Source organism: Leptidea sinapis, chromosome 25 (genome assembly GCF_905404315.1).
Source record: "Leptidea sinapis chromosome 25, ilLepSina1.1, whole genome shotgun sequence".
Lineage (NCBI taxonomy): Eukaryota > Metazoa > Arthropoda > Insecta > Lepidoptera > Pieridae > Leptidea > Leptidea sinapis.
The window spans coordinates 1,218,511-1,244,770 of NC_066289.1; the positions used below are offsets into that span (position 1 = coordinate 1,218,511).

Sequence of the window (26,260 nt, forward strand, 5' to 3'; positions counted from 1 at the left end):
CCGGTGGGACTCCCCGATGCTGGCTCGTTGGATACGGCTGCACGCAGTCGTATAGTAATTTTCCGTCATCATCGGGAAGTCCACCCAGACCAGCCTGTTATTACATTTTAATTTTCTTAATATGTAAATTAATAAGTTTTTACTAACACTTTTTTGTAAGCTTGCAAATTGTACTAACAGATATGGATGTGAACTCATGTGTGGATGAATCCGAAATAAACGATTATTATTATTATTACAAAACCCCATTAAAATATCCATATGCACGTATATTTGTAGCACGTCCCATATACGGTTGAAATATGATGGCATATCACATTGTAGCTAGATGTATTTATGTTCATGGCGGTAAAATTTCAAGAAACAATTTCGCAAGCCACTGAAACTTTACATCGGCAAACCAGTAAACATATTTCTGTCGTAAATCCACCAACTGTAACTTGTTTTGAGAGAGTTCCTTTATTTGTAACCCGCTGGATAAAAATACAACCACATAAATATTTGTGAAAGGGAAATGGCCTCATTTTCGCTCAGCTATTTCACTCATTTGAAACCTCCTCACGCACAATACCACGGCTTATTTTTAGAAAATAAGTATTGTATCAAACGATCAACAATTAGCCTTAAAACCCCAATTAATAGCTAATAAAATATTCTTGAAACAATACTTTTAGTCACAATGTAAACTGTAATAAAATAAAGCTAAAAATATGTTTCAGTATGTTTGTGCTTGTTAATATATGAAATGAGTAGATGGATTTATTTTAGAGATGGTTTCTGTGTTACTTTTGTTAACTTACGTAAGTAAATACATATCTACTTTACCTTACTTACCTAACCTACCAACCATCAAAATTCTTCAGGAGACAGTTCGGATCCGGCAAACTACAGGCCTATTGCTATTACCTCCCTACTCTCCAAAATCATGGAGAGCATAATTAACCGCCAGCTCTTGGTATACCTTGAGGGTTACCAGTTGATCAACGACCGGCAGTACGGCTTTCGCCATGGTCGGCCGACTGGCGATCTTCTGGTATACCTAACACATAGATGGGCGGCGGCTATTGAAAGCAAGGGGGAAGGCCTGGCAGTTGGTCTGGATATAGCGAAGGCCTTTGATCGTGTATGGCACAAGGCGCTCCTCGCAAAACTTCCATCATTTGGGCTTCCCGAGAGCTTATGCAAGTGGACCTCCAGCTTCCTCACTGGGCGCAGCATACAGGTCGTTATCGACGGTTATTGCTCGAATCCCAAGCCCGTGAACGCTGGAGTGCCCCAAGGCTGTGTGCTATCTCCCACGCTGTTTCTTCTGCATATCAATGATATGTTGGACACCGCCAACATGCATTGCTATGCAGACGACAGCACTGGTGATGCCGTATACACGGGCCATGCAGGTCTCTCTCGGGAAAACGTCGACCAGTGCCGGGAGAAACTTGTGTCTTCTATCGAGTCCTCTCTCGAGAAGATCGCGGAATGGGGTAAGTTAAACCTTGTCCAATTTAACCCCTCGAAGACTCAAGTTTGCGCGTTTACCACTAAAAAAACCCCATTTGCCGTATCACCGCTCTTCGAGAACACTTCCCTTAAAGCCTCGCCTAGTATCGGAATACTGGGTCTCGAAATCTCGAGCAATTGCCAATTCCGTGGCCATCTGGAGGGCAAAGCCAAACTGGCTTCAAAGAAACTGGGCGTCATAAATAGAGCACGGCAATACTTCAAGCCGGCCCACATTCTAGCGCTCTACAAAGCGCAGGTCCGGACTCACATGGAGTATTGCTGTCATCTCTGGTCTGGCGCACCCCAGTATCAGCTCGATCCATTTGTGTTTTCAATAAATTTGACACGTGTTTCTATATATAATAGCCTCTACACAAGGCATCCTCAGGCCTGTCTGTCTCGTGCCAGCATTAGGCGAGTCAAAAACTCCTATATATATATTTTTTTTTTGAATGTGAATTGTTTGAGTGTTTGAATGAATGAATAAAAGATGAATCATTAACAATGCAATAAGTTGAAAGTATCATCAAGTTGTTGTGTAGTTCATTTTGAAAAATGCGCATAGACTACTTTATGACGTAATATAAATTTTATATTCTTTTGAGGTTGATCAAAATAGCAGAAAAGAAATAAAAGAAGTAAAAGACTTTAATGGATATTAGAAGCCACATAGACTTAATGAATTAGAGAGGGCAGAGTAAGAACGTAAGCCTGAATAAATACACAGAACACCCAAATTAATGCGTAGAATAGAATAAGCAGGGATGAGTGGTTGGAGGAAAAATACACAGAAATAAAGTTGGTATAGAAAATACAAGATCACTCGAACTTGCACAAAAAGGTAAAAGAGTTTATAAAAAAAACAGGACACAAGTGATTAATAAGCTGGTGGATGAGGACAATATGTTGGTCATTGATAAAGAGAAACAATGCAGAGTTTGGGGAATGTACAAATGGAATTTCTGGATTGATGATAAAAACCTATGTTGCAGAGAGACAACACTGTTTGAGACATTAGATGTGCCTTTCATATATAAATTTGAGGTAGTAAATGCTCCATGAAGAATGGCAATGCTGCTGGACTTGATGGGGTGTATGCAGAAATGCTTAAGTTGATAAATTATAATATATACTTAAATCTATTAGTTAAACTGTATAACAAGGTGTATGAGACTAGACATTCACCTGACATTTGGCTAAAATCAAACTTTTCTTTACTTGGAAAAGCTAATGCTAAAACATATGGAGATTACACTCTGATAAGATTCATGAGTCACGCCTCTTAAAAATATTGCGCAACAGAATTTATAAGTCATTAGATAGCGACATTGGAGAAACACAGTTTGATTTCAGAAACAACCTTGGAACCAGAGCAACACTTGTAGCCAGATATTAGTCCAGAAATGCTCAGAAAATCAAAGAGATATTTTAATGACCTTAAAAAGGTATTTCACAATGTAAGGCACGAACAACTGATGAACATTCTGAACTTTGTGGACCTGGATGGCAAAAAACAAGAAACTACTGCAAAATCTGTATTGCTCCTTATCAGCACAATATCAAAGTAGGAGCATAATAAATAAATAAATAAAATAAAATGTTCAGCATATCTGAAAATTTTCAATGGTGCACATCAAGGATGTTATTTATCTCCACTTCTCTTTGATATTATTCAGAGATTATTTTCGAAGAAGCCTGTAATGGGATGGAAACAGGTATGAAAATAAAAGGTAATTTAACAAATAACCTACTGGCACACTCAAGACAAAATATATAGTACTCGAAAGCCTTAATTCAAAAGTAGAACTGATCCGGTAGTAGTTCGTAGAAAAACACTGAAATCAGTGAAAAAGTACAGTTATTTGGGATAACAACTGAATCAGGAAATATAAAGTTGAAATGACTAAAAGTAGGTTTATTAAAATGAAACAAATATTTAATCAACAGAAAAATTAAGTTAAAGATTCGCAGACGTCTGGAAAAGTGTAACATTCTATCCATATTAATGTATCGTGTGGAGGTTTGGACGTTGAACCAAAATATCATTTACAAAATTGGAGATTCTGAAATGTGGTTGTATAGATATATATACAGGCTCAAAATTTCATGGATAGACAAGGTAACGAATGAAGAAGTGCTTGTAAGAATGAGAAAAAAGATGGAAGTTGTCAAAACCATAAAGAAAAGGAAAGCTTTGACCACGTCTACAGAAACAAAAAATATGATTTAATAAAGAGGATCGTTGGTTGGCTAAATAGAGGGAATGGAATTCCCCTATGGAAGAGTCCGTAATTGCATGGCACGACAACCTAAAATCCTGGACAGGAATTCAGAGAGCTGATGATCTGAAATGAAAGGCTGAAGATAGAGAAGCGTATTGCGATGATCACCAACATCCCTCAGGGGTATATGGCACCAATAGAAGAAGAAGATTAACAAAGTAATTTATATGAAGTGGAAGTTTGTATGAAGTGGAAGTTTGTATGTTATCAGGGGAACTGCAATATCAATGTACAACAGATAGACCATATCCAAGTTCTTTAACTACAAACCGATCCATATGATAATAGTGTTATAGTAAAAAGTACTTTTATAAAATGAATCTTATAATAGTGCTATCCCGAAATTTGTGGATTAAGCGCGATACTAAATGAACGCTGACGAATTCGCGTGCAAAAGTTAGTATAGTATAAGAAATCACCTTCCATATATTTATGATTATAAAAATAAGAATATACGTTTGTACACTTTTTACACTTCTATAAATAATCAAACTGTCTTCCGAATAAGAATGTGAGAGAGAATGTAGTATAACAATGTAGATAAATGAACTAAATGATGTCGAAAAGACGACGAAACTATTACAGGGCGGGTTTGTTTCAGTGACAAACGAGAGAATTGGCGGGAAGCCAGTCGTAGCGAACATAAATTGCGGTCTCACACTTACCATTCGCCTCTCACCACTTACTGCCCTTCGCTTTAGGCAAATATGATGCTGGGACAGTTGAGTGAACACTGTGGTTTAACATTCATTTAACACGTGTATTTGTTTTAATCATTAGCTTTGCATATCATCATAATATGTCATATTTATTTATTTTTAATAGACATACATTTTTTAGATGCAACAGCATGCATGCAACATGCAACATTTTTGCAGATTACAGAACATTTGGTCCCTACACTAGACATAGGTTATGTCCTCCTGGAGACAACCAATCAACATTCTATGGTTGGAAAAAAGTCTTGAAAACTCACGTATTGAATAGATGCTCTATAATTAGAACCGGATTGAAGCGTGGTTTAATTAGAGCTTTACGACAGGAATCCAAAAAAAGTCACTATTTTTTTAACTATTTACAAAAAATAGATATCGGCGCCTTTTTTTGCCGTGAAGCAGTATTGTGTAAAAATTATTGTGTTTCGGTCTAACAGTCGGGCGCCGTAGCTAGTGGAATTACTGAGCAAATGAGACTTTACATCTTATGTCTCATGGTGACGAGCGCAATTGTAGTGCCTCTTAGAATTATTGGGGTTTTTCAAGAATCCTGAGCGGCATTGCATTGTTATGGGCAGGGCGTATTACCATCAGCTGAACATCCTGCTCATCTCATCCCTTATTTCCATTAAAAAATAATCGAAATAGTTGATGATGTTTTATTACAGTGTAAATTGTGAATACAACATAATGTCAAAGGTATCCCAAGCTTCATATCGCCTAGTTTGCCGTTGACTACTTTTGGCATTCAACTAGAGCTAGTCAATGGTCGGTACAATACATTTAAGAATAACATACACTAGTTTATAGCCGTCTTCTACCAGAACAGCCTACAGTTTAATTGCATACCCTTAGCCGCTATTATAAAAATATTATATCCAATACATTATGTCACATTCAATAGTTATTGGATGCTTTGCGAGTGTAATAAATTTCATTTTATTACATTTCCTAGAAGATTCATATTTTAAATGTTGCATTTTATAAGGATTTTAATATTTCTTTCAGGTTTAATTTTCTATATATACACTGGCTGGATCTATCGAAACCATACCTAAAGTTATTAATGTAGGTAACGATATTATACAACTGGAGCAAATCTCTATTCATTTTCTATATATTTTTAAGCTTTAATATCAAATAATTATAATCATATACACATATGTCTAGAGAGACAGATTGATTTTTGTACATGAAGATACGTGAAAGATCCGGTATTTACCACGAGTTTATTCAGCTAATCTAAGAAACAGCTTCACCGATTTGTATTGCGTATTCTTTTGTTGAGTACTTGTTGTAGTAAGCTGGAGGTATTATTAAATATCTGTGTATCGGTACCTACAGAAGTTAAAATGACAAAGTCATACACATATCATATCACTTAAAATACTAACAAGTTCCTTAATAAAAAAAAAAATACAAAAAAACAATCGCCTTCAAAAACACTATTCCAAAACAATAGATTTAATGTGCACTAAAAAGTATAATAATAATTGCGTATTTTTATACAATCTAATTCTAGTTATGATTATTGTTATTTTTGGAATCGGTGTCCTTCCGCCGCAACCTGCTCCCGCCTCCTCACGACTCAAGCACATCTCACCTATAACTATGTATGTAGTAACAAACCTATCTTGGATGACACCGACTCCAAAAATTACAAAAATCTTAACTAGAATAAGACTAATTAATTAGATTGTATAAAAATACGCAATTATTTTTACACTTTTTAGTGCACATTAAATCTATTGTTTTTGAATAGTGTTTTTGAAGGCGGTTGTTTTTTTGTTAATTTATTTTTATTTTATGATTTATAGTGAATTTGAAGTACACTTACTAACAATTTGTCTAAATATGTATAAATATACTTAATTTTTCAATGCAGCAATGAACGTAAGTACTTTGCAATTTGATTACAGACAATGTTTCGTTACTTTGTCATGGATTCCGTTATCAGAACCTAACTAACATTCTACTCTCACCAAAATATCTTTGAAGTATATGCTTTCCAATAAAAAAAGAATCATCGAAATCGGTTGGCGCGATATTGAGTTATTTGTAAATTTATCTACCAGTGGGAGGCTCCTGCGCACAGGAAGCCGGCTAGATTATGGGTACCACAACGGCGCCTATTTCTGCCGTGAAGCAGTAATGTGTAAGCATTACTGTGTTTCGGTCTGAAGGGCGCCGTAGCTAGTGAAATTACTGGGCAAATGAGGCTTAACATCTTATGTCTCAAGGTGACGAGCGCAATTATAGTGCCGCTCAGAATTTTTGGGTTTTTCGGGAATCCTGAGCGGCACTGCGTTGTAATGGGCATGGCGTATCAATTACCATCAGCTGAACGTCCTGCTCGTCTCGTCCCTCATTATCATAAAAAAAAAAAATATCATTCACTTTGCTATTTAAGACTTTTATGGTTTTCTCATGGATTCCATTGTCAGATCTGGACCAAATTACAATGGGACCACTTGGTAAGTACCAGCTTTTAAATTTCAGACAGTGTTCCGTTACTTTGTCATAGATTCCGTTATCAGAACCAGAATTATCGAAATCGGTTCACCCAGTCGAAAGTTTTGAGGTAACAAACATAAAAACAAAAAAAAACCGACGAATTGAGAACCTCCTCCTTTTTTGAAGTCGTTTAAAAAATGTAGATTAATCTCAATTCAAAATGTCGTCAAGTCGATGACAAAGATTCAGATATCATCTTTGTTTAGAAGGGGTATTTGGGCAGAGTTTCCACTTAGAATTAACAATAAGTCATGAATACTCGAACATAGCATTCTAGCTTATATATGGCTCAACAGCACACTGTCTTTAATGCTCACAAACGGTAGTTGGCACTGCTGTAGTGCCGACTACTTCAAAACTCTCATATTTTTCTATTCTAAGATTATTTTTGTAATGATCTGATTGTAATGATAAAAATATGATGGCTCTTATGACGTTGGTAGCGCTTGTTAACATAATATTATATTACGTAACCTATATAATATTAATGCTGACATTTGTTAAGCTACTCGTATACAATATCAATTAGTTTACGTATGAACAAATAAAAATAATGCAGTCAATACTGTTGTATATAGCAAGCACGATATCTGAGTATCGTACTTTGTATTCATTTACATTTTAATGGAGCTAGAAATCACGAATATATGTGATATGCAAGAATGATTAATGGTTTTGCAATTTCATCTTACGCCCACTCAATAACTTCCGAATCGTGACTCACAATTTTATATAGATCACATTTCGAGCAACAATATAGAAAAAAAGTCGATTCATCGGAATTTATGCTCTTCTATCAATATGCCTAAAGATTAGCAAAATAAGCCGATGGTTTTGTTGTGATCCCCTTACAAGGCCGACGAGATAGATCAAATAAATGTTCTTCAACGGAAATAAGACTTTAATACCGGAGAGGGAGATGCTATTAAATGGACAGTAAAAGTTTCACGAGTAACATTAACTATACATACGTTTAATGCTATATGCGGCCGTTTTCAATAACCTATCTATCCTTAGTTTAACTTATCTCTACTAGACGAAGACAAATCAATCCTTTTGCGCTTACTTACATTTTAATAACCTATTGACAAAGTAAAGTAAGGGTAAATAGGTTGTTGAAAACTGCCATAAAGAATGGAAAAAACAACGAGGCGTCGGTGTCATTCGCCCGTTTTCAATAACCTATCTATCCTTTCTTTAACTTACGGATACATTGCTGTCACCGTTTAATGACAAGATCTTATCTATCCATAGTTATGTCCAATATAGCTATAGTCCTATGCTATTTGTCAATTGCTATGTCTATGCTATTGTAACTTGTGTACTTCATCCTGACTTGCACTAAATAACTTATAAAGTTTTACAGTGAATAAAGATTTTTTGACTTTGACTATAGTTATAGTCAATAGGTTATTGAAATGTAAGTAATCTTAAAAGGATAGATTTGTCTACCTCTAGTAAGTAAAACTAAGGATGGATAGATTATTGAAAAAGGCTGTAATAGTATGATTACCAAGGACCACACTTTTATGAAATACCAGAGAACTTTTTTAAGGTATTGTTCTGACTTAAAAACGTACATACATACGTGAAAGAAATTTCCTGAAAATGACACTGTAAGGAACGCCACATATTCAGATTATAAGTATGATATTTAGGTTTGTGGCGTGTGACACAAAGTAAATTTTTATTGAAGAGGAGGGTATGCTGAAAAGGACCAGGTGTAGAAGAAATATATGAAAATAATCCACGTGTAGAATAGATATGTACTATAAGGCACCAGGTGTAAAAGAGACACGAATATATTTTCCAATATCAAAACCATGTGAGCCATTATTATGTATTGTCAAATAGCTTTAAGGTAATATATAAAATAACCTCAGACGAAATTCATCATTAAAATTGAAATCAAAATTATGATTATGTTTTTTAATTAATTATGTTTTTTTCAAAATTAGGGATCCGTAATAAAATTGCTATTTTGTAACACAAGGTGTAAAATCGAAAACCTATTTTTGCGTGCGCTGCAAAAGCTATTGACAATAGAACAAAATGATGTACAGGCTATAATATAGGCAATATTTTATTACTTATAAAACTATCGCGTGAATTATACTTTATATGGCAAAACAACGTTTGCCGGGTCAGCTAGTTACGAAATAAGAGTACATCTAATGTATATTAACCAGCTTTAATTAGCTTTAATTAGATAGCTTTAATTATTAAAGAAGTATTTATAATATACAAAATATTAAATTACTTTGTGGATAAATTTTAAATTACTATAGAGGTTCTTTGCAAACATTAGACGAACACAAGAAACAGTCTTGTTTGTATAACAGAGCTCGCCAGTTCAAAGTCATACAAAATTGCGAGAAAGAAAATGAAAAAGTAATTTACAATTAAGCTGAGAACAGAGTTTATTTAACGGGAAAGTACGGGTTAAGTTACGGTAACTGTTCCTGAATACGCCGTTGGTTGGTTGTTTTATGAACATCTATTTTTAGAAGGCAAGGAACGAAGGCCGCGCCGGTGACCTTCCTATTCTTATATAATATTCCGCTTGTCTTAAACTGCAAGCGGCTGCGAGTCATCTCCGAAAATGTAAGATGTCGTTTGGACCAATTATTTTAATAGTCCATAGCAATAAAAATAATAATAAGGAATTGTAATTGTGACTTTGTAAAATTATGCAATATGGATGTGTTTTTTTTTATGGAAAAGGAGGACAAACGAGCGTACGAGTCACCTGGTGTTAAGTGATCACCGCCGCCCACATTCTCTTGCAACACCAGAGAAATCACAGGAGCGTTGCCTTTAAGGAAGGTGTACGCGCTTTTTTGAAGTTACACATGTCGTATCGTCCCGAAAACACCGTACAAGGAAGTTCATTCCAAAGCTTTGTAGTACGTGAAAGCTCCTTGAAAACCGCACTGTGGAAGACCGCCACACATCGAGATGGTGGGGATGATATCCTAACTTTTGGCGTGTCGTGCGAATGTGGAATTCTGCGGCAGGAATCAGGTGAAACAGCTCTTAGGAACACTCCCCTGATGATAAATGCGGTAAAAAAAATATGGATGTGTGTCTGAAATAAACATTTATTATTAATAATAATAAAAATAATAGTAGAACAGTACAGAATAATAGCAATAACATGTCTGGTATCTAATTAACGTGCCCGTACTTCGCTCGTGTTGGATATGATACACAGAAAAATAATAAAAAACATATATTTTTCGATTTTTGTAAAACTAAATATGTGTTCGTGGTACCCGTTGCGTTAAAAAAAATTGCAAATATCTATTTATTTACATAAATAAGTAGACGTAATCAAAGAAAGATTTATAAAATTATGGTTGAATATCGCTAAGCAAGACTTTTGAAATATACACTGATTTCTATATTAATAACAATTGAATTTACATTATAATTAGTCTTATTGTCGTACTATTATACATAAGTTTTTTACCGTACTCTATCGTACCTCATTAACTCGGAGAGTTGTTGCGAAAGTGACAAGCTAAAATAGATAATGTCTGTTTATTATATAAATGTATGGCGTCATAATAACGATATTTCTATCAAAATATATCAAGGTCTATTGCTTACTTGCTGACCCTACTTGATTTATGTAGTAATCGCTACTTATTTTGTATCATAGAGTTTATACTAAGACGGAACAACATAGACGCGACAATAATTTCAACAATTAAAATTTTATTGAGACGAATGAAAATATTCTGTGGCTTCCTATCGATATAATATTGATATAAATATTGCAAAGTGGCAGTATCACTTTATTTTGTTTTGTGACAAAAGAATTCAATTACTTATGGATTTACGGCCGTTTTCAGAATCCTATCTATCCTTTGTTTAACTTGCTAGAGGTAGACAAATTTATTCTCATACTATAATTAACTAATAACTATATTGGACATAACTATGGATACATAAGATCTTGTCATTAACGGCTGTTCCCAATATTCAGTCTATCTCTTACTTGAGATAAGAATCGTCACTATCGTTGACTTTTCTGCCCCAATAAACTTATCGACGGTAACTCACCTTATCCGAATACGCTGTCTGTCAATGGGACGACGTATTTCTTACCAGCGATAGAAGTTTTTATGGAAATTGCAATTCACGCGTTCCAATATGAGCCAAAAGAAGACTTATCGGGTTCAGATTATTGATAGCAAATTACCGACAGTAGAAGGTAGTAATTTATTTCTATCTGTAGATAGTATATTGGGAACCGCCGTAAATTAATTGACATATAGGTGATAGCAATATATCCGTAACTAGAGATGCGTTATTGAAAACGGCCGTTAATTAACCGCATTAGAGTTCAGTATGTTATCACACTATATCTCATATCTAACATTAGGTATATGTTTCATATATTATTTATCTATATATTTGGGCAACTAACAAATTACACTCTTTACATACTTAAACTTAAAATATAATAATAATATGGATAACAGTTAATTCACTTATCAGCTACCACAGCATTCATAATTTTTACTACGCTTATAGGACAGTAATTTTAACAATTTATAAACTAAAATCTAAAAATATGGTAATATATAATTTAAAATAAAAATGAAAATATAAAAACAAGGTTTCTAAGTCAAATGTTTAAATTAAGTATGAATGAATGAATAAATCAATGTTCTGCGATTTGGCCAGTGAGTTATAATGACCTACAGAGCCTAGATATAGTTGCGTTTTGACCCAGATTAGTCAGTATCTTTAGTTTTATATGATTACAAGATTAGGGCTGATTCCTGAGCTCAAACCGGTTTACACAATTCTATTCATAATAAAAAGCTGTTTTTTTAATTCGCTAAAAGCCATCTAAGCTAGGAGTAAGAAATAATATAAGAACCTATTTCTGAATAATCCATAAATTAATTATTAATTTGGATAGTAAATTAAAAGTTGGCACTTTTTTCCGCTCGGAAACCAGAGAATAATCTAGAGTAGCTCATTGTTACTGGACAAATGGTAGCGACTATATATATCCCGAAAAGCCTGAAAATAAGGTCCAATCAGGTGGAAGACAACCTTGGCTCCAAAGCTTGGACAGACATTTACCAGTGGGAGGCTCGGATGTCGGCTAGATTATAAATATACAACGGCGCCTTTTTCTGCCGTGAAGCAGTAATGTGTAAGCATAACTGTGTTTCGGTCTGAAGGGCACCGTAGCTATTGAAATTACTAGGCAAATGAGGCTTAACATCTTATGTCTCAAGGTGAAGAACGCAATTATAGTGCCTCTCAGAATTTTTAAGTTTTTCAATAATCCTGAGCGGCACTGCGTTGTAATGGGTAGGGCGTATCAATTACCATCAGCTGAACGTCCTGCTCATCTCAACCCTTAATTTCGTAAAAAAACAAAATAGCTTACAATGTCATCCTGCAATAGCTAACAATCTTACTCAGCAATAGCTAAAAAAAGGCACTCACCTAGACATATCCCCCAACAAGCCCGTCAAAACAACAATTTATAAAAGTTATTGAAACCATAACTATTCTTGAATGTTTCGAAATAAGCTTTATCGATTTTATATACGTCAATGCTTTATCGAGCCGAGTTCATTGCCTCTAATATACCCATAGAGAAATATTAAGTGAACAGTTATATTTTTCTTGAAATAAAATTAGACTTGGAATTCATATGCAAAATTATATGTGAAGTATTTATTTATTAGGTGGTAACATTTTTTTTTATGAAAATACGGGACGAGACGAGCAGGACGTTCAGCTAATGGTAATTGATACGCCCTGCCCATTACAATGCAGCCAGGATTCTTGAAAAGCCCAAAATTCTGAGCAGCACTACAATTGCGCTCGCCACCTTGAGACATAAGATGTTAAGTCTCATTTGCCCAGTAATTTCACTAGCTACGGCGTCCTTCAGACCGAAACACAGTAATGCTTACACATTACTGCTTCACGGCAGAAATAGGCGCCGTTGTGGTACCCACAATCTAGCCGGCATCCTGTGCAAAGGAGCCTCCCACTGGTAAAAATAGTTAAGCGACTCTTACACTTTTAAAAGATTGCCATTTAGCTGATCAGGTGACATCAGGCAGGTAGACATCGAAACTCCTTACTGATTCCATGTATCGAAATAGTTTATGGTCTTAATGAAATTGTAATAAGATAAGCTCCACCTATAATCTTTACTAATATATAAATTAATAACCAAACAATAAACCAGATTCAAAGATAAAGGATTTTAAAACAAGGTTTTTAAGCAAATATTCTATATAGTCTTCGAAGTTGGCGGTAATTAGTAGTTAATGCCTACTACTCGGCTAAGTCGAGTTAGTAAGTCTTCTGTGGGGCGATGTATATGCTTTTACAACAAGATCCCAGAAAATGTTCAAAACAAAAGTAGATAGATAGACACTTTACTGGATACCACACAGACTTAAAAATAAAAATTTATGTAATAAAAAAGATCTTAAGCTAATTACAGTCATAGGTACGCAATGGGCGGTCTTATCGCTTGAAGCGATCTCTTCCAGGCAACCCAAACTATTATGTTATTCAAAAGAATTGTTAAAAACGTTTGTGTGGTATAGGTTACTATAACAGAAATGAGTTTCTTAATGATACCCCAGATTGGGAATGGAGTGACCGCCCTCAGGCTATTAAATAATAAGTTTGATTGTACAATATTACTTTGCAAACATATTTTTTCGATGAAAAATAAGCCCGCTGAGTTTGTTGCGCTCGTTCTTCTCAGGTCTGAGGCGTTCATTTTGGAATGTGTTGTAGTTTTTGACTTTCAATAAGTGATGTCACATCCTATTTTGAATAAAAATATTTGAATTTGAATTTGAATTACTCTCTAAAACTAATAATATAATATTTCAAATGAGAATTTTGTAAAAAGTGAAAACACTCCCACTGAGTTAAAGAAAGTGAAACACTTTTCACTTTCACTCAGTGAAAGCCCCTTAAAAAGGTAAGAATTCAAAACTCTGAGCGAAAATTTTTTTTTTTTATCATATTTATTCATAATATTGTGACCCTTGTCTTACATTTTGAAGCAAGCATGTGACGTTTGTGTGGGTAAATATAGAACGAATTGTTATTAAAGTCAAGCAAGGTAGGTAATTGTTTTCTTACGCGGTCCCTAGAGTAAATACGTTACAAGTGTACCCACACCACAATACCCTTCTTTCACAAATAACTGAACTTCACTGAAGAAATCAAACATGTTCACATAAATATTATTGTTATTTTGAATTAAGTAATCTTTATTTTGGAATTGACTGCTGGACAAGATCATTATTTTAGTATCGATATGAGTCTTGATCATAGAAATCTAAATAAGAAGGTTTTCTTCCTACGTACGCTCTCAACGCTCCGGATACTTGAGGGACTTCAAAATCAGAGAAAAATAAACAATTTAAATATCTGAAAAATGATCGCTGCATAATTGATTGAAAAATAGCAGTTGTTTTGTTTTTTATGGAAGAGGGTGACAAACGACAATGGGGACGACAAGAGGGTGACAAAATTCAATGACATTAAAAAGAATTCTAAAGGAATCAATTTTGAGAAAATAAATGCCTTTTATGCCTTTAACGAGCGTACGGGTCAGTTGGTGTTAAGTGATCACCGCTACCCACATTCTCTTGCAACGCCAGAGGAATCACAGAAGAATTGCTGGCCTTTGAGGAAGGTGTACGCGCTTTTTAAGTACCCATGTCGTATCATCTCGGAAACACCATACAAGGATGCAACCTTTATTGTACGTGAAAGAAAGTTCCTTGAAAACCGCACTGTGAAGGAACGCCACACCTCCAGATGGTGGGGATGACATCCTAATTTCTGGCGTGTTGGCAGTGCCAAGCCAAATAGCAGGTAAGTACATACGCTCGCCACGTGTTACTAAGAGGATAGCTTCGTCTAGAACAACATAACCCAAATGGGCAGGCACCGACTTAAACCCTATCAATAGGTAGTAGATTTGCATCAAAGGTGTATTAAATTAAATCTTTTTAAGTTTTTAATACTTTTTATTTTTGGAAGTCTTTTTTAAACATAGTTCTTTTATAAAGTACCAAATCAAAGTCTTCGTAAGTTTAACTTAGGAAGACTTTGATTTAAGCTATTAAAGTCAGAATTTTATTAAAACTGAGCTCGTTGTATAATTATCTCGGAGCTTGAACCAGATAGTGACGGATATTATAAGGTCCAATATTATAGTTTGAGCGTGGAATTAATTGCAAAAAATCTGTTCACGATTGATTTTCTTCCAAGTTATAAAACGTTCGTATTATGTAGATTAGATATACCAGCAATTTCATACCGGGGTTCCATATAATGAATTTCAAAATGAACCAGTGAAAAAACTTTAGTTATGATCATAGTATTATGTCCTATGGTATATTGTTATGGGGCAGTGCAGCCGATATCAATACCATATTTGTGCTGCAGAAGAGGGCTATTCGCGCTATTTACAACCGACTTCCTAAAGAATCATTAAGAGAAAAATTTAAAGAAATAAACTTTTTGAATGTTGCTTCCCAATATATGCTTGCTAATGTTCTATATGTTCATAAGTACATGATGGAGTTGCTAGAAACTGTGACAGTCATAATGTTAACACGAGGAACAAACATAAACTTGCTATGCCTAACTACTCGCTTAAGTCGAGTTAGTAAGTCTTTTATGGGGCGATGTATGATTATTACTATTATTTTATTGCTTTTACAATATGATCCCAGAAATTATACAAAACAAAGTTGTTACGATTTTTAAAGAATGGTTAAAAAACGTTTGTGTGGGAAAGATTATTATAACATAAACGATTTTCTTAATGATACCACAGACTGGGAATGAAGCGGACACCCTGAAGCTCTTTAACTATAAATGTTTATTATAGAATATTACATTGTAATCCACATTTTTATAAAAAAAGCCCGCTGAGTTTCTTGCACCCGTTCTTCTCAGGTCTGAGGCAGTCTATTTTGAATGGGTGTTTTTGACGTTCAATAAATGATTTGGAATCATATATTTAATAAAAATATTTAAATTGAATATGAGCCGTCTCAATCCCAGTTTAGAACTTTTCTGGATATAGAATTGGTGTTATAAAGAAGAAAATTGTACTCAACGTTTTTTAACTATAGCATTCACATATCTTAATTGCCGAATAATTAATAATTATATAATAGCTGTTGACCATATTTCTTCTCTGCCTTATCTGTTATTGTAATAGGGTGCCCAGACTGAGGAACAATTAGCATGGTATGATAACATTACTTATTTTAAAATATCATCAGCGAATCTATATGCTTTACGATTTTGTAATGCGAAGCACAAATTCTAGCATCAGTATAGGTTTTATAACAGTGGTTTCAATTCTATATTTAAATATTCAATCAAACCTGGGCAGGCAATCTTTTTGTGAAGCAATTTACATACGAGTAAATGTAACATGAAAACATGTTCCGAAAATAATTCCACGAAAACCTCACAACATTTTCAGTGTTCACATAAAACGAATAAAACTATAAAAGGGAAGGTATTTGGATCCAAAAGGTTGATTGAAATTCAACTTCAAAGGACAAGTCCCTTCGTCCATAGTGATTAGATTACTAACATCGTTTGAAGTGTTACGTGAGGGGTTCTCATTCTAATCACATACAAACCGTTTGGCTATACAATACACTTTGATTTACTTTACCGAAGCTAATACGCGCGGATTATAATTACTAGTCGGTTTAATGTACAGTGACATTCACAAACGTGTACAAATACTTGGAGATTAAAAAAGTTGAAAATGAATAACTTGTCATACCGTGATGACGAGTCAAAAGTGCAAAGCACTTATTTTAAAACAAATTTGTGAAATATGAAGCAGCAAACAATTATCGCACACTAAAATTGCGCATTGAAGTAGAGTAACGGCCGTTCCCAATATTCAGTCTATCTCCGATTGAGGCCTACTTCAGATAAAAATCGTAAGTATCGTTGACTTTTCTGTCCCAATAAACTAATCGATGGTAACTCACCTTATCCGTTGACGATGTCTGTCAATGGGAAGACGTATAGCTTACCAACGATAGAAGTTTGTATGGAAATTGCAGGCGATAAGAAACACTTATCGAATATATTGGGACAGCTTCAGATTATTGGTAGCTAGTTACTGACAGTAGTAGGTCTATCTCTATCTATCTCTATCTGTAGATAGTATATTGAGAACGGCCGTTAGACAGTTAATGGATATACAATCGTATTTAATCGCCTGTCTCTCAGGAACACAGTTGATAGATTTGAATCAATTCAAATATTGTTAACTTAATAATTTTCCTTAATCCGCTGTGTTATAAACTTACTACGTAAAAGCCACTGTGGAGATTGTCGATAAAGGTCGACATGCATTCTACGATTGACAATGTACAGTTAATACAATAGTAAGAGTATACCAAGGATAAGAGCAGGGATTGATGCGAAAGAAGCAAACCTAGTTAATATGACTTAGTATGAACCAATGTTAAACAAATGTGTAAAGGCTTATTCGTACCAGGCTAGCAGTTGAGTAGCGAACAATTGAGTAATTAGTTAAGTTTATTATAATAATATACATAATATATTAAGTAATTTAGTAAAAAAGTTAGAGAGTGAGTCCAATATGTATTATTTTTTTGGGTGAATAGCATCCCCACCACCCGTAATGCTACGACCACATTACATTACTGTTACCACATATAAAAAGACTGTATGTTGAATCTGCACCAGTGTTGTATAATAGTATGAACTATTATATACATGAATCTTTTATATTTTACCGAAATAAACGAAGAAAAGGATGGTGGATTATTAAAATATCCTAAAACGTACCATGTAACGACATGGTTAAATTTGGAGTAATTCCAGATTTTTAGGCCTTTATTTGTACACTACATATCGGTTGACTCGTGCATTTTCGCTAAGCTCATGCTGCACACTGTAAAAAAGGTACCGGGATCATTGCCTACTGTCATTTGTAAATTGATTTACTTCCCAAATTAAGAGCATAAATCGTTGTAAATTGTGGCCCTATTTCCATATCCCGGTACTCAGCTACAGCCGTAGCAACACTTCTCAACTGGTTCATCGACTTACAAGTCTGGACCTGTTACTTCGATCGTTCTTTCGTTCGTTACTTACCGTAAAAATTTAATTTCATTAGAGCAACAATAACAAAGTGACGCTCAGATTTTTGAACACTTATATTACTGGGTCGGAAAGTGTGCTCTGGGTAATCAATTTCACTAGGGAGCAAAGCAAGCTGAAAGACAGAGTTTTTGACATAAGTATTTTAAGGGATTAAAGTCCAATTCTTTTTATTTTTCAGAATGCCCGCCCGCTGCTGATGGAATGGAACGATTTGCTTGTCCTACTCCTGATAGGCAGGGCCGGTATCGCTGCATAGACGACCACGTGCTGTGTGACGGATTCATCGACTGTCCAAGTGGTGAAGATGAAGATCGCCAAGCTTGCATGTTCTATAAGACGGTAATATTTATCATTAATTACAATAATTACAATAATCCTACCTCGAAGAGAGGCTTTTCCAAGTGAAACAGAGAGATGTCAGATCTACGCTACGAAAAATTGAAGCCGGCGTTCCACAGGGTTCAGTACTTGGTCCCGTAATGTGTAACATATTTACTTCAGACTTACCGGTATCTGAAGACGTCACCGTAGCAACATATGCCGATGATGTAGCCTGAAGACCCAGCACAGGCTAGTAATAAGCTCCAACACCTTTTAGACGAGACCCATGCATGGATGAATAAATGGCGCATTCGGGCAAGTGCTCAAAAATCGACCCACATCACCTTCTCGTTAAGAAGGGGAGATTGCCCTCCTGTCAAACTTGGTTCTGATGTTTTACCAGATTCTGAGAAAGTGAAATACCTTGGCTTTAACTTAGACAGACGATTCACCTGGATTTCTCACATAAAGAAGAAACGGGATGAAATTAATCATAGGTTCCGAAACCTTCACTGGCTCATGGGTAGAAACTCTGTCCTGTCTACTGACAATAAGCTTCTAATCTACAATGCTGTATTGAAGCCCATCTGGACCTACCTACAACATGCTCATCCAACGCGTGCAAAACAATATCCTGCGTACCATCACAAGTGCCCCATGGTTTTCCAGAAATGATGAGGTCCATCAATATCTTGGCGTTTCCAGTGTTCAGTCGGAAATTGATAAATTCAAAAGGAAATACGCAGATCGCCTCTCGGTTCACCCAAATACCCTGGCTAATGATCTCCTAATCCGTCCCAGAGCGATGAAAAGGCTGAAAAGGAAGGATGTGTTATAGGAAGGCAGATGAGACACTGGTCTCTTCGTCCAAAACGTCATACTCACCCAACGCATCCGCTTATGTGACTGATCGCGGATCCGACTTAGATAAAAAAAAATAAGTACTTCATTCCTTACTTTATACTTCATTCTTTGCTTAAAATTAGCATAACACGTATTAATAAATACTTTTTAAGGGATGATAATGCTTATAAATATATAACTGATTGTTTGTTGATTGTTAATCACCGCTCTTCAAGAACGAAGTATTCTTAATCAAAATCTCCAGCGATTGCTAATTCCGGACACAGCTGCTCGAATTGTCGAGGATCCAGTGCTATTAGAATGGCTAGATCACTTGGCGTTGCATCCTATACTGGCCTTCCCAAATTGGCAGTGCCCCAGGGCACTAGATTTTTCAGATACACCAAAACCGAAAGTGCCGTACGGCACCCTATTTCCTCACCAAGTTCTTACCCTCATTTTGTTTAAAAGATGGTTTATTTTGCATGCTCTTATAGCTTGTGTCAATAGCTTTCTGATACATTCACTCAAATCATCCGAACTATAAGCAATCTATTGCTACACGTAAAATAATACGCATTAAAAGAATGCTGCGCGAGCGCCAAGATGGCGCCGATCTGAGTTTTCCGGAACGGAAAGGCTTCATGCTTCTACATCTACAAGCGCATCATTTTTCCCTAACGGGCCATAAGAAGTATAACTAAAAAAATAACATCACTTACATGAAACTAACGCATGTGATGAAGTTTTATTTGTTGGAAAACAATTTGTAATTGAAATAAATGTTTATGTTTCAGACAAAGGCGCACCTGGATGTACTCGCTGACGCGCTGCTGCGATGGGCCCGCGGCCGTTAAATAAATCCAAACGATGAAATCTAAAACATTTAGTGCTCCAATAGTCCATCAGTGATTCTCATATAGACTGACACATTGCATTCCTGTTCTGTTAAGCTGCAAACCTTCTCATGGCAATATTCGGGCGCAACCAGTCATTGTGCAAGCAATCGAGGCAAATGTAATGAAACATATCAAGTAGTGGCGCAGTTTGCCAACAATTATGACCACTTACAGTGTAGTGTAAAGATACAGAGAGATCGAATAGAGATATTATCTGTGGTGGATCAACAACTTGTGTGCGAGTACCTTACGGAGGTCGGTAGTGCTGGTTTCGTCCTGATACTAACAGCAGCTGTTGTTTTCCTCAATATTATTTATAACCTTCTAGCAATTATTAAAACTAAAATGTGAGACTGGTAGTCGACATTGTTAGTCGGTAGAATGTACTTTATTATACTAATATGAATATTTTAGATTAGGTTCATCATTATATGAATTATAAATAATGATGTATTTGTTATTGTATTTATTCATTTTATTAACTCATGACTACATTCCTTGAGTAATTGAGGGTTATAAAATTAGAGTATGGTGTAAATAAGTTACATTAAATTTAGTTATTGTAATATTATGTATAATTAGAATGATATTAATTTATTCTTCGGCCTATAATTATTGGCAAACTGTGTTTGCTGCTTCTGTTATAAGTGCGATATTGATTATATTATCTAAACCTTAAGTAACTATTACAGGCTTAAGAAACTGACTCAATTGAACTATTTTCAATGAACAGGAAAATTCAACTACTTAATACATCCAACGGTGTACCTAAGACTCGGTATAATAATATTATCAGATATATTGTTACTTCACTACGCATTCTGTAACTTCAAGATTTTCTGTGAATCTGTTAATAATTTGTTTAATTAAACGATATTTAATAAAGCTTTTCATATCATTTTGCCTTTATAAATTTTTAAGGAAAGTATAAAGAGATTTCGATGGCATTGATAAATATAAAACATCATAATGATTTTATAAATGTTTGGATGTTTACGAAACAGTACATATATTATGTTAAATGTAAACAAAATATAAACATTTTGTTTATTTTTACATAAATGTTACAATGCATTTCGCATTTTATTATAGTGTTTAAGAAAGTAGTTTGTAGGAAGAAGTACGTTGTCAGTAATTTAATATAATTCTACAACACTTTCTGATATTTTGAAGTAAAATAAATGTTGAAGTTGTGTAGTGCGCGCGTGTTTTATGTAGAAGCTGCATTACTGTGTAACTATTAAATTAAAATATTGCACCAAATTTAATTGATAGGTAGCATAGACAAATAATATATAAGTATCGTATTTGGTGTCTAGTAATTTCTATTATTCGATTATTTAAATTTAAACTACAATTTTGAGGTCAAAGGACTCTACTATTAATATAATAAAATTTGTATTATTATTTAATCATATAACTATATGGTAATTTATAAGGTAAATAATTTGAATGCGAATTACATTGTAAAGAGATATAATAAATATTTGTGATACTAAGGAGGCCCATCGGAGCTACACTTTCTGTGCTATGAACTTATATTATTATTATATTAAAGTTAAGAAATTATAAACACCGTTGCAATCTGATTGAACTAATGTTCTTGAGCCATCAGATTCTACGGTATTTATATTATAATTAATTAAGAAATACAGTCATGAAGATAACTTACAGGGTTACAATGAACACAGTGCTTTGATGTGTAGTATCGCAAATAATTTATTATAATAAATATGTCACGGTATTAGCACTACTAATATATCTCTAATCAAGTTTCTCAATGCCAACGAATACTTCTCGATTAATAATTCAATGTGTCAATTACTAATATAATTTCGATCCAAAATAATAATATCTAATTGGTTTTCGATTGAGTTCTTTATTTAAATTCTCTGTCTGTATTAGTTAATTAACATCCAGTCTTATGTTAGATCTAATTGTATTACCTACTAATAAATTAAATATAATGTATGTAACTATTTATAACTATGTATATGCACTCAAAATTTGCCTGTTTCGTATGTGCACAGCAATTTATTGTGATATTTTAAATATTTAAGATTAAGATACAGAACATGATCTCGAGTATAGTCTATGTACCTTTCGATGTGATCGTTACTATAAAATAATATACAATTTATATGTTACTATAATGCTAGTCGGTATTTGAGCTGAACATTGCCCTATTAAGTATTATTTTATTTATAATTTAAATTAATTTTATTATTCAAGCACTAAACTGCGAGTTTCATTGTAATGTTAAACGCGTGAATTGGACAGATATGTTTGTTTCCTAGTTTTAATTTATCATTGATGTTTAGTTTATATCGAGTTTATTTAATAAGAGCCGCGTAATACTCTTCATCTTATGTATTACATACTATTCCGCAATCTTGAATAAGGTTTGCTATAAATGGAATGGTATTGCTATAATAAGTAGTAAACTAACTACATATATTATTATTATGGCTGTATGAGAATTTCGTACCTTTATGTTATTAGAAATAAGGTTTTGGCTTTCGTTCTAATACAAAATAAATGTTAGGAATTACATAACATAATTAGGTACGAAAATCCCTAAGCTCTTTAAATATCTATCTTTAAATGCACAATGCTTCGCTACTTATCGTTTAAAAACGTAACACAAAATTATTAATGATATTAAGTGGTGTGTATATTATCTGTGTTCTGTATTAGATAATATTGTAATCGTAACGTAATGGCAACATTTCTTTATGTAACTACTATTATAATTTTTAATTCATATAAATCTCCAACACGCTTCTTACCTTATGTAATACCCATACTAAACTCCACAGATCATTTTCATAATTTATCGTCCGGATAAATACTTATAATTTTCATGCGACACATTAAGAATATCTACAAAATATGACGATCGCTCAATTAATAACTAAATACAACCTCAGATACTATTGTTGAATAACAATATTTTTAGATATCTCACTTGTAGACTTATTGTATTATTTTATTTTTCAAAACTATCATAGTAACTACAATATTTTCGTAGGTGGTTAGTTTCAACCGGTTTTTTCCTGTTTTTGTACTGTAGATAACATTCAATGATTTAGTTCGGATCTTTTGTGAATTTTATATTATTTAAGAGTGCAACTATTTTTGTAGATACATATTATATTTGTTCAATTACCACTATTAAGAGAATTATATTTTCTCATACGGTTATGTTTGCCGGAAAGACAAGCAATGTAACTTCTATTCTTACCGCACAAAATTGGAAGCATAAATTTTTTCGAAACTACTTATAATATTTACATGAATGAATGAAATCGCTATTCCACAAATGTCAACATCTTGCTCAGACAGTTGTCGTTGCGTAGCCTGATAAAATCTCCGAGAGAATACATTTGCGTAGGCGAGTCCACACATACTTGCTGGACAATGTTTCCTAGTCATCCGACACAATTACTTATTCTCTCAGAGAATATTCCTCATGTTTCAACCGACCTATGGTAGAGTTACCTTACATTTTAATCTTAAACTGTAAGGTACTCACGTGTTGGTGATCTTATAACAACTACGCTGTTTTGTAGGCGTAATATACTTTTGGACTATTTATTACGTATTGTTAATTACTATATATGTTGTATTAAGATAAAAAATCGAAAAATAAATGTTAATAAATGCCTCAGCCAGACGATTCGAGAGTTTTTATTTATATACTGTTAGTTAACTTCACGTTCCTTGATTATCCTGCTATTTATAACTCTGTTATAGATCAAATCAAATCAAAATCACTTTATTCACATATAGGTCAGGGAAATGACACTTACGAATTTCGAAAAAAAATCTAAGTAATAAAAGTTACTTCGTAAAGGGTTCAGCTAATGAGAAGGCGCAGCGCTCAAATTCACAGAGGAATCACATTTACGGCGTCGCACTCTCCAAGTGAGGCCTAATTTTGACATCATCAATCAACGCTACCGTTAAATAAAGACACGGACTTCTATTAGGCCTATATTCCAGAAGGTATCTGAGAGCCGTTGGTATTCATCGAGTAGTAGAACTGTGTGATTACAGTTCGCATTTAGAGCATTTAGATCGGGAGGCAGTGTGGCCACCAGTATCGCTGCATCAAACCTATTTTATGATCTGCGTAACTAATTTCAAAACCTTTCATGTCTGAAACCTGAAAATTTAATTTTCCCATAGTAAAATGACATATACAAACATACAGCAAACGTATCATCAGTAATTTAATACTGTCTTTCTACTTCTGCATCCCGAAAAGCAAGCGATTTTAGTTTAGTTACAATAAATTAGTGGTAGTATCTAATATCTAAATGGCTTATAATCTACTAAGTAGATTTTATCAATTTACCTAATTGTTGTAATATTAATAAACACAGTCCACTCACACGCACACATAGACAGACTGACTGACGGACATACACCACAAATACAAACACAAACCATTTCAATATACATACCATATACATACCATACAATATGCTAGTGAAATAGCTACTAGGCAAACAAGACTTAACATCTTATGTGTCTAGGAGACGAGCGCAATTTTAGTACCACTCAGAATTATTGAATATTTCAAGCCTGAACGGCACGTCATTGTAATGGGCAGGGGTATCAATTTCCATCAGCTGAACGTCCTGCTCGTCTCGTCCCTTATTGTAATAAAAAATCCCATAAAGTGCTTCTAATGTTGAAGATACGGTCACGTATCCAATAAATGCTCAAGCACAATAGACCAAACTAAAATGTGCCTGAAATGTGGAGAAAAAGACCATAAAATCATGGATTGCAAGAATGATGACTCCTGTGCACTTTGCACTGAACCAACCACCAACGAAAAAACGACTACCATCTCTGGTAGAATAATGTCTGCGTCTATGCTGTGGAAACGCGGCCGAGCAGGTTTCCACCAGTATTTTTCTGAAATGACACAATAGCCATGCACCGTAAATAGTGTATCTAGGTTAGAAGACAAGCAAAACGCGCCCGATAGTCTAAAGCCTTTCGCCTACTTTGACAAGATGATGCAAAAGTATAAATAAGCGCATGTCGAAGGTTTAAGAATGCAATCCGAGACAGCAAGAAGATATGCTGGAATGATCTCTTGGGTGAAATTGAGCAAACTCTTGGGGAAAACCTTACAAAATTGTCATGTTGCGACTAAAGAGGCAACAAACTTGTTCGCCAACCGAACCTGAACCGTTAAAAACGTTCGTAACAGTCTTTTCCAAGCAGAACGAGCTTAACTACTCTGTGGAGAGACAAGAACCCTTGTTTAAAAATAAGAAACACTACAGCTCTTGGCTTAGATGGGATTCCAAACGTTTCATTAAGAGTCATTAAAATGGCCCCTGAACTCTTCCTGGACGTCTACAACACTTGATAATACTTCTAATATTAAATTTACCACGTTTACCAAATTTACCATAATCATATTTCTTAGGGTACACAATTTGCTAAGGGTAGGTTGCTACAATCGTGTGAGTCGCCCAACCACTCACGTCCTGGATGCGGTGATCTTCCGGCTAGCCGCGCCATGAAGGTGGGATGCGTTCGAGGTGGAGCGACGTTGTCAAGAAATACAAACACCTAGGCAAGTTCTGGAGCAGGGGTAACTTAGAACTTGGAATTATAAACCAGCGATTAGCAGGACATTTTTGCATTCAGTTCCTTTTTTTCCAGAATAGGGAATCCGCATGCCTAGTATAAAAATTAAAATTGAATAGACACAACTATCGCTTTTTTTTTGTTTAATTATAAAAAGTATCAACCGGAAGGTGTAGCACTGGCGCCCAACGTGGTTTCTATCTGATTTTGATTTGGGTAAAGTGGTAGTGGATTGTTCGTGAGTGTAAATCAATAAATTATTTTATTGTGTTGCATCAAATCCCTTTTACAACTACTAAAAGTACTCGAATATAAATCAAGTGTCCGTTTTATTTTGCAAAGAAGTTTATGTGTAATTGTCAGTGTCAAGTGCAAC

General features: G+C 34.6%; 1 protein-coding gene across 1 annotated transcript in view; it reads left to right on the forward strand.

The window, feature by feature from the left end:
- Window positions 1-23,947, forward strand: part of LOC126972247 (uncharacterized) — a 133,086-nt gene extending 109,139 nt beyond the window's left edge. The window contains exons 3-4 of the mRNA XM_050818896.1: window positions 18,384-18,544; window positions 20,167-23,947. Of these exons, the coding sequence (XP_050674853.1) occupies window positions 18,384-18,544; window positions 20,167-20,226 (221 nt within the window). The 3' untranslated portion in view covers window positions 20,227-23,947. The remainder of the gene's footprint in view (window positions 1-18,383; window positions 18,545-20,166) is intronic.
- The last annotated feature ends 2,313 nt before the right edge of the window (window positions 23,948-26,260 follow it).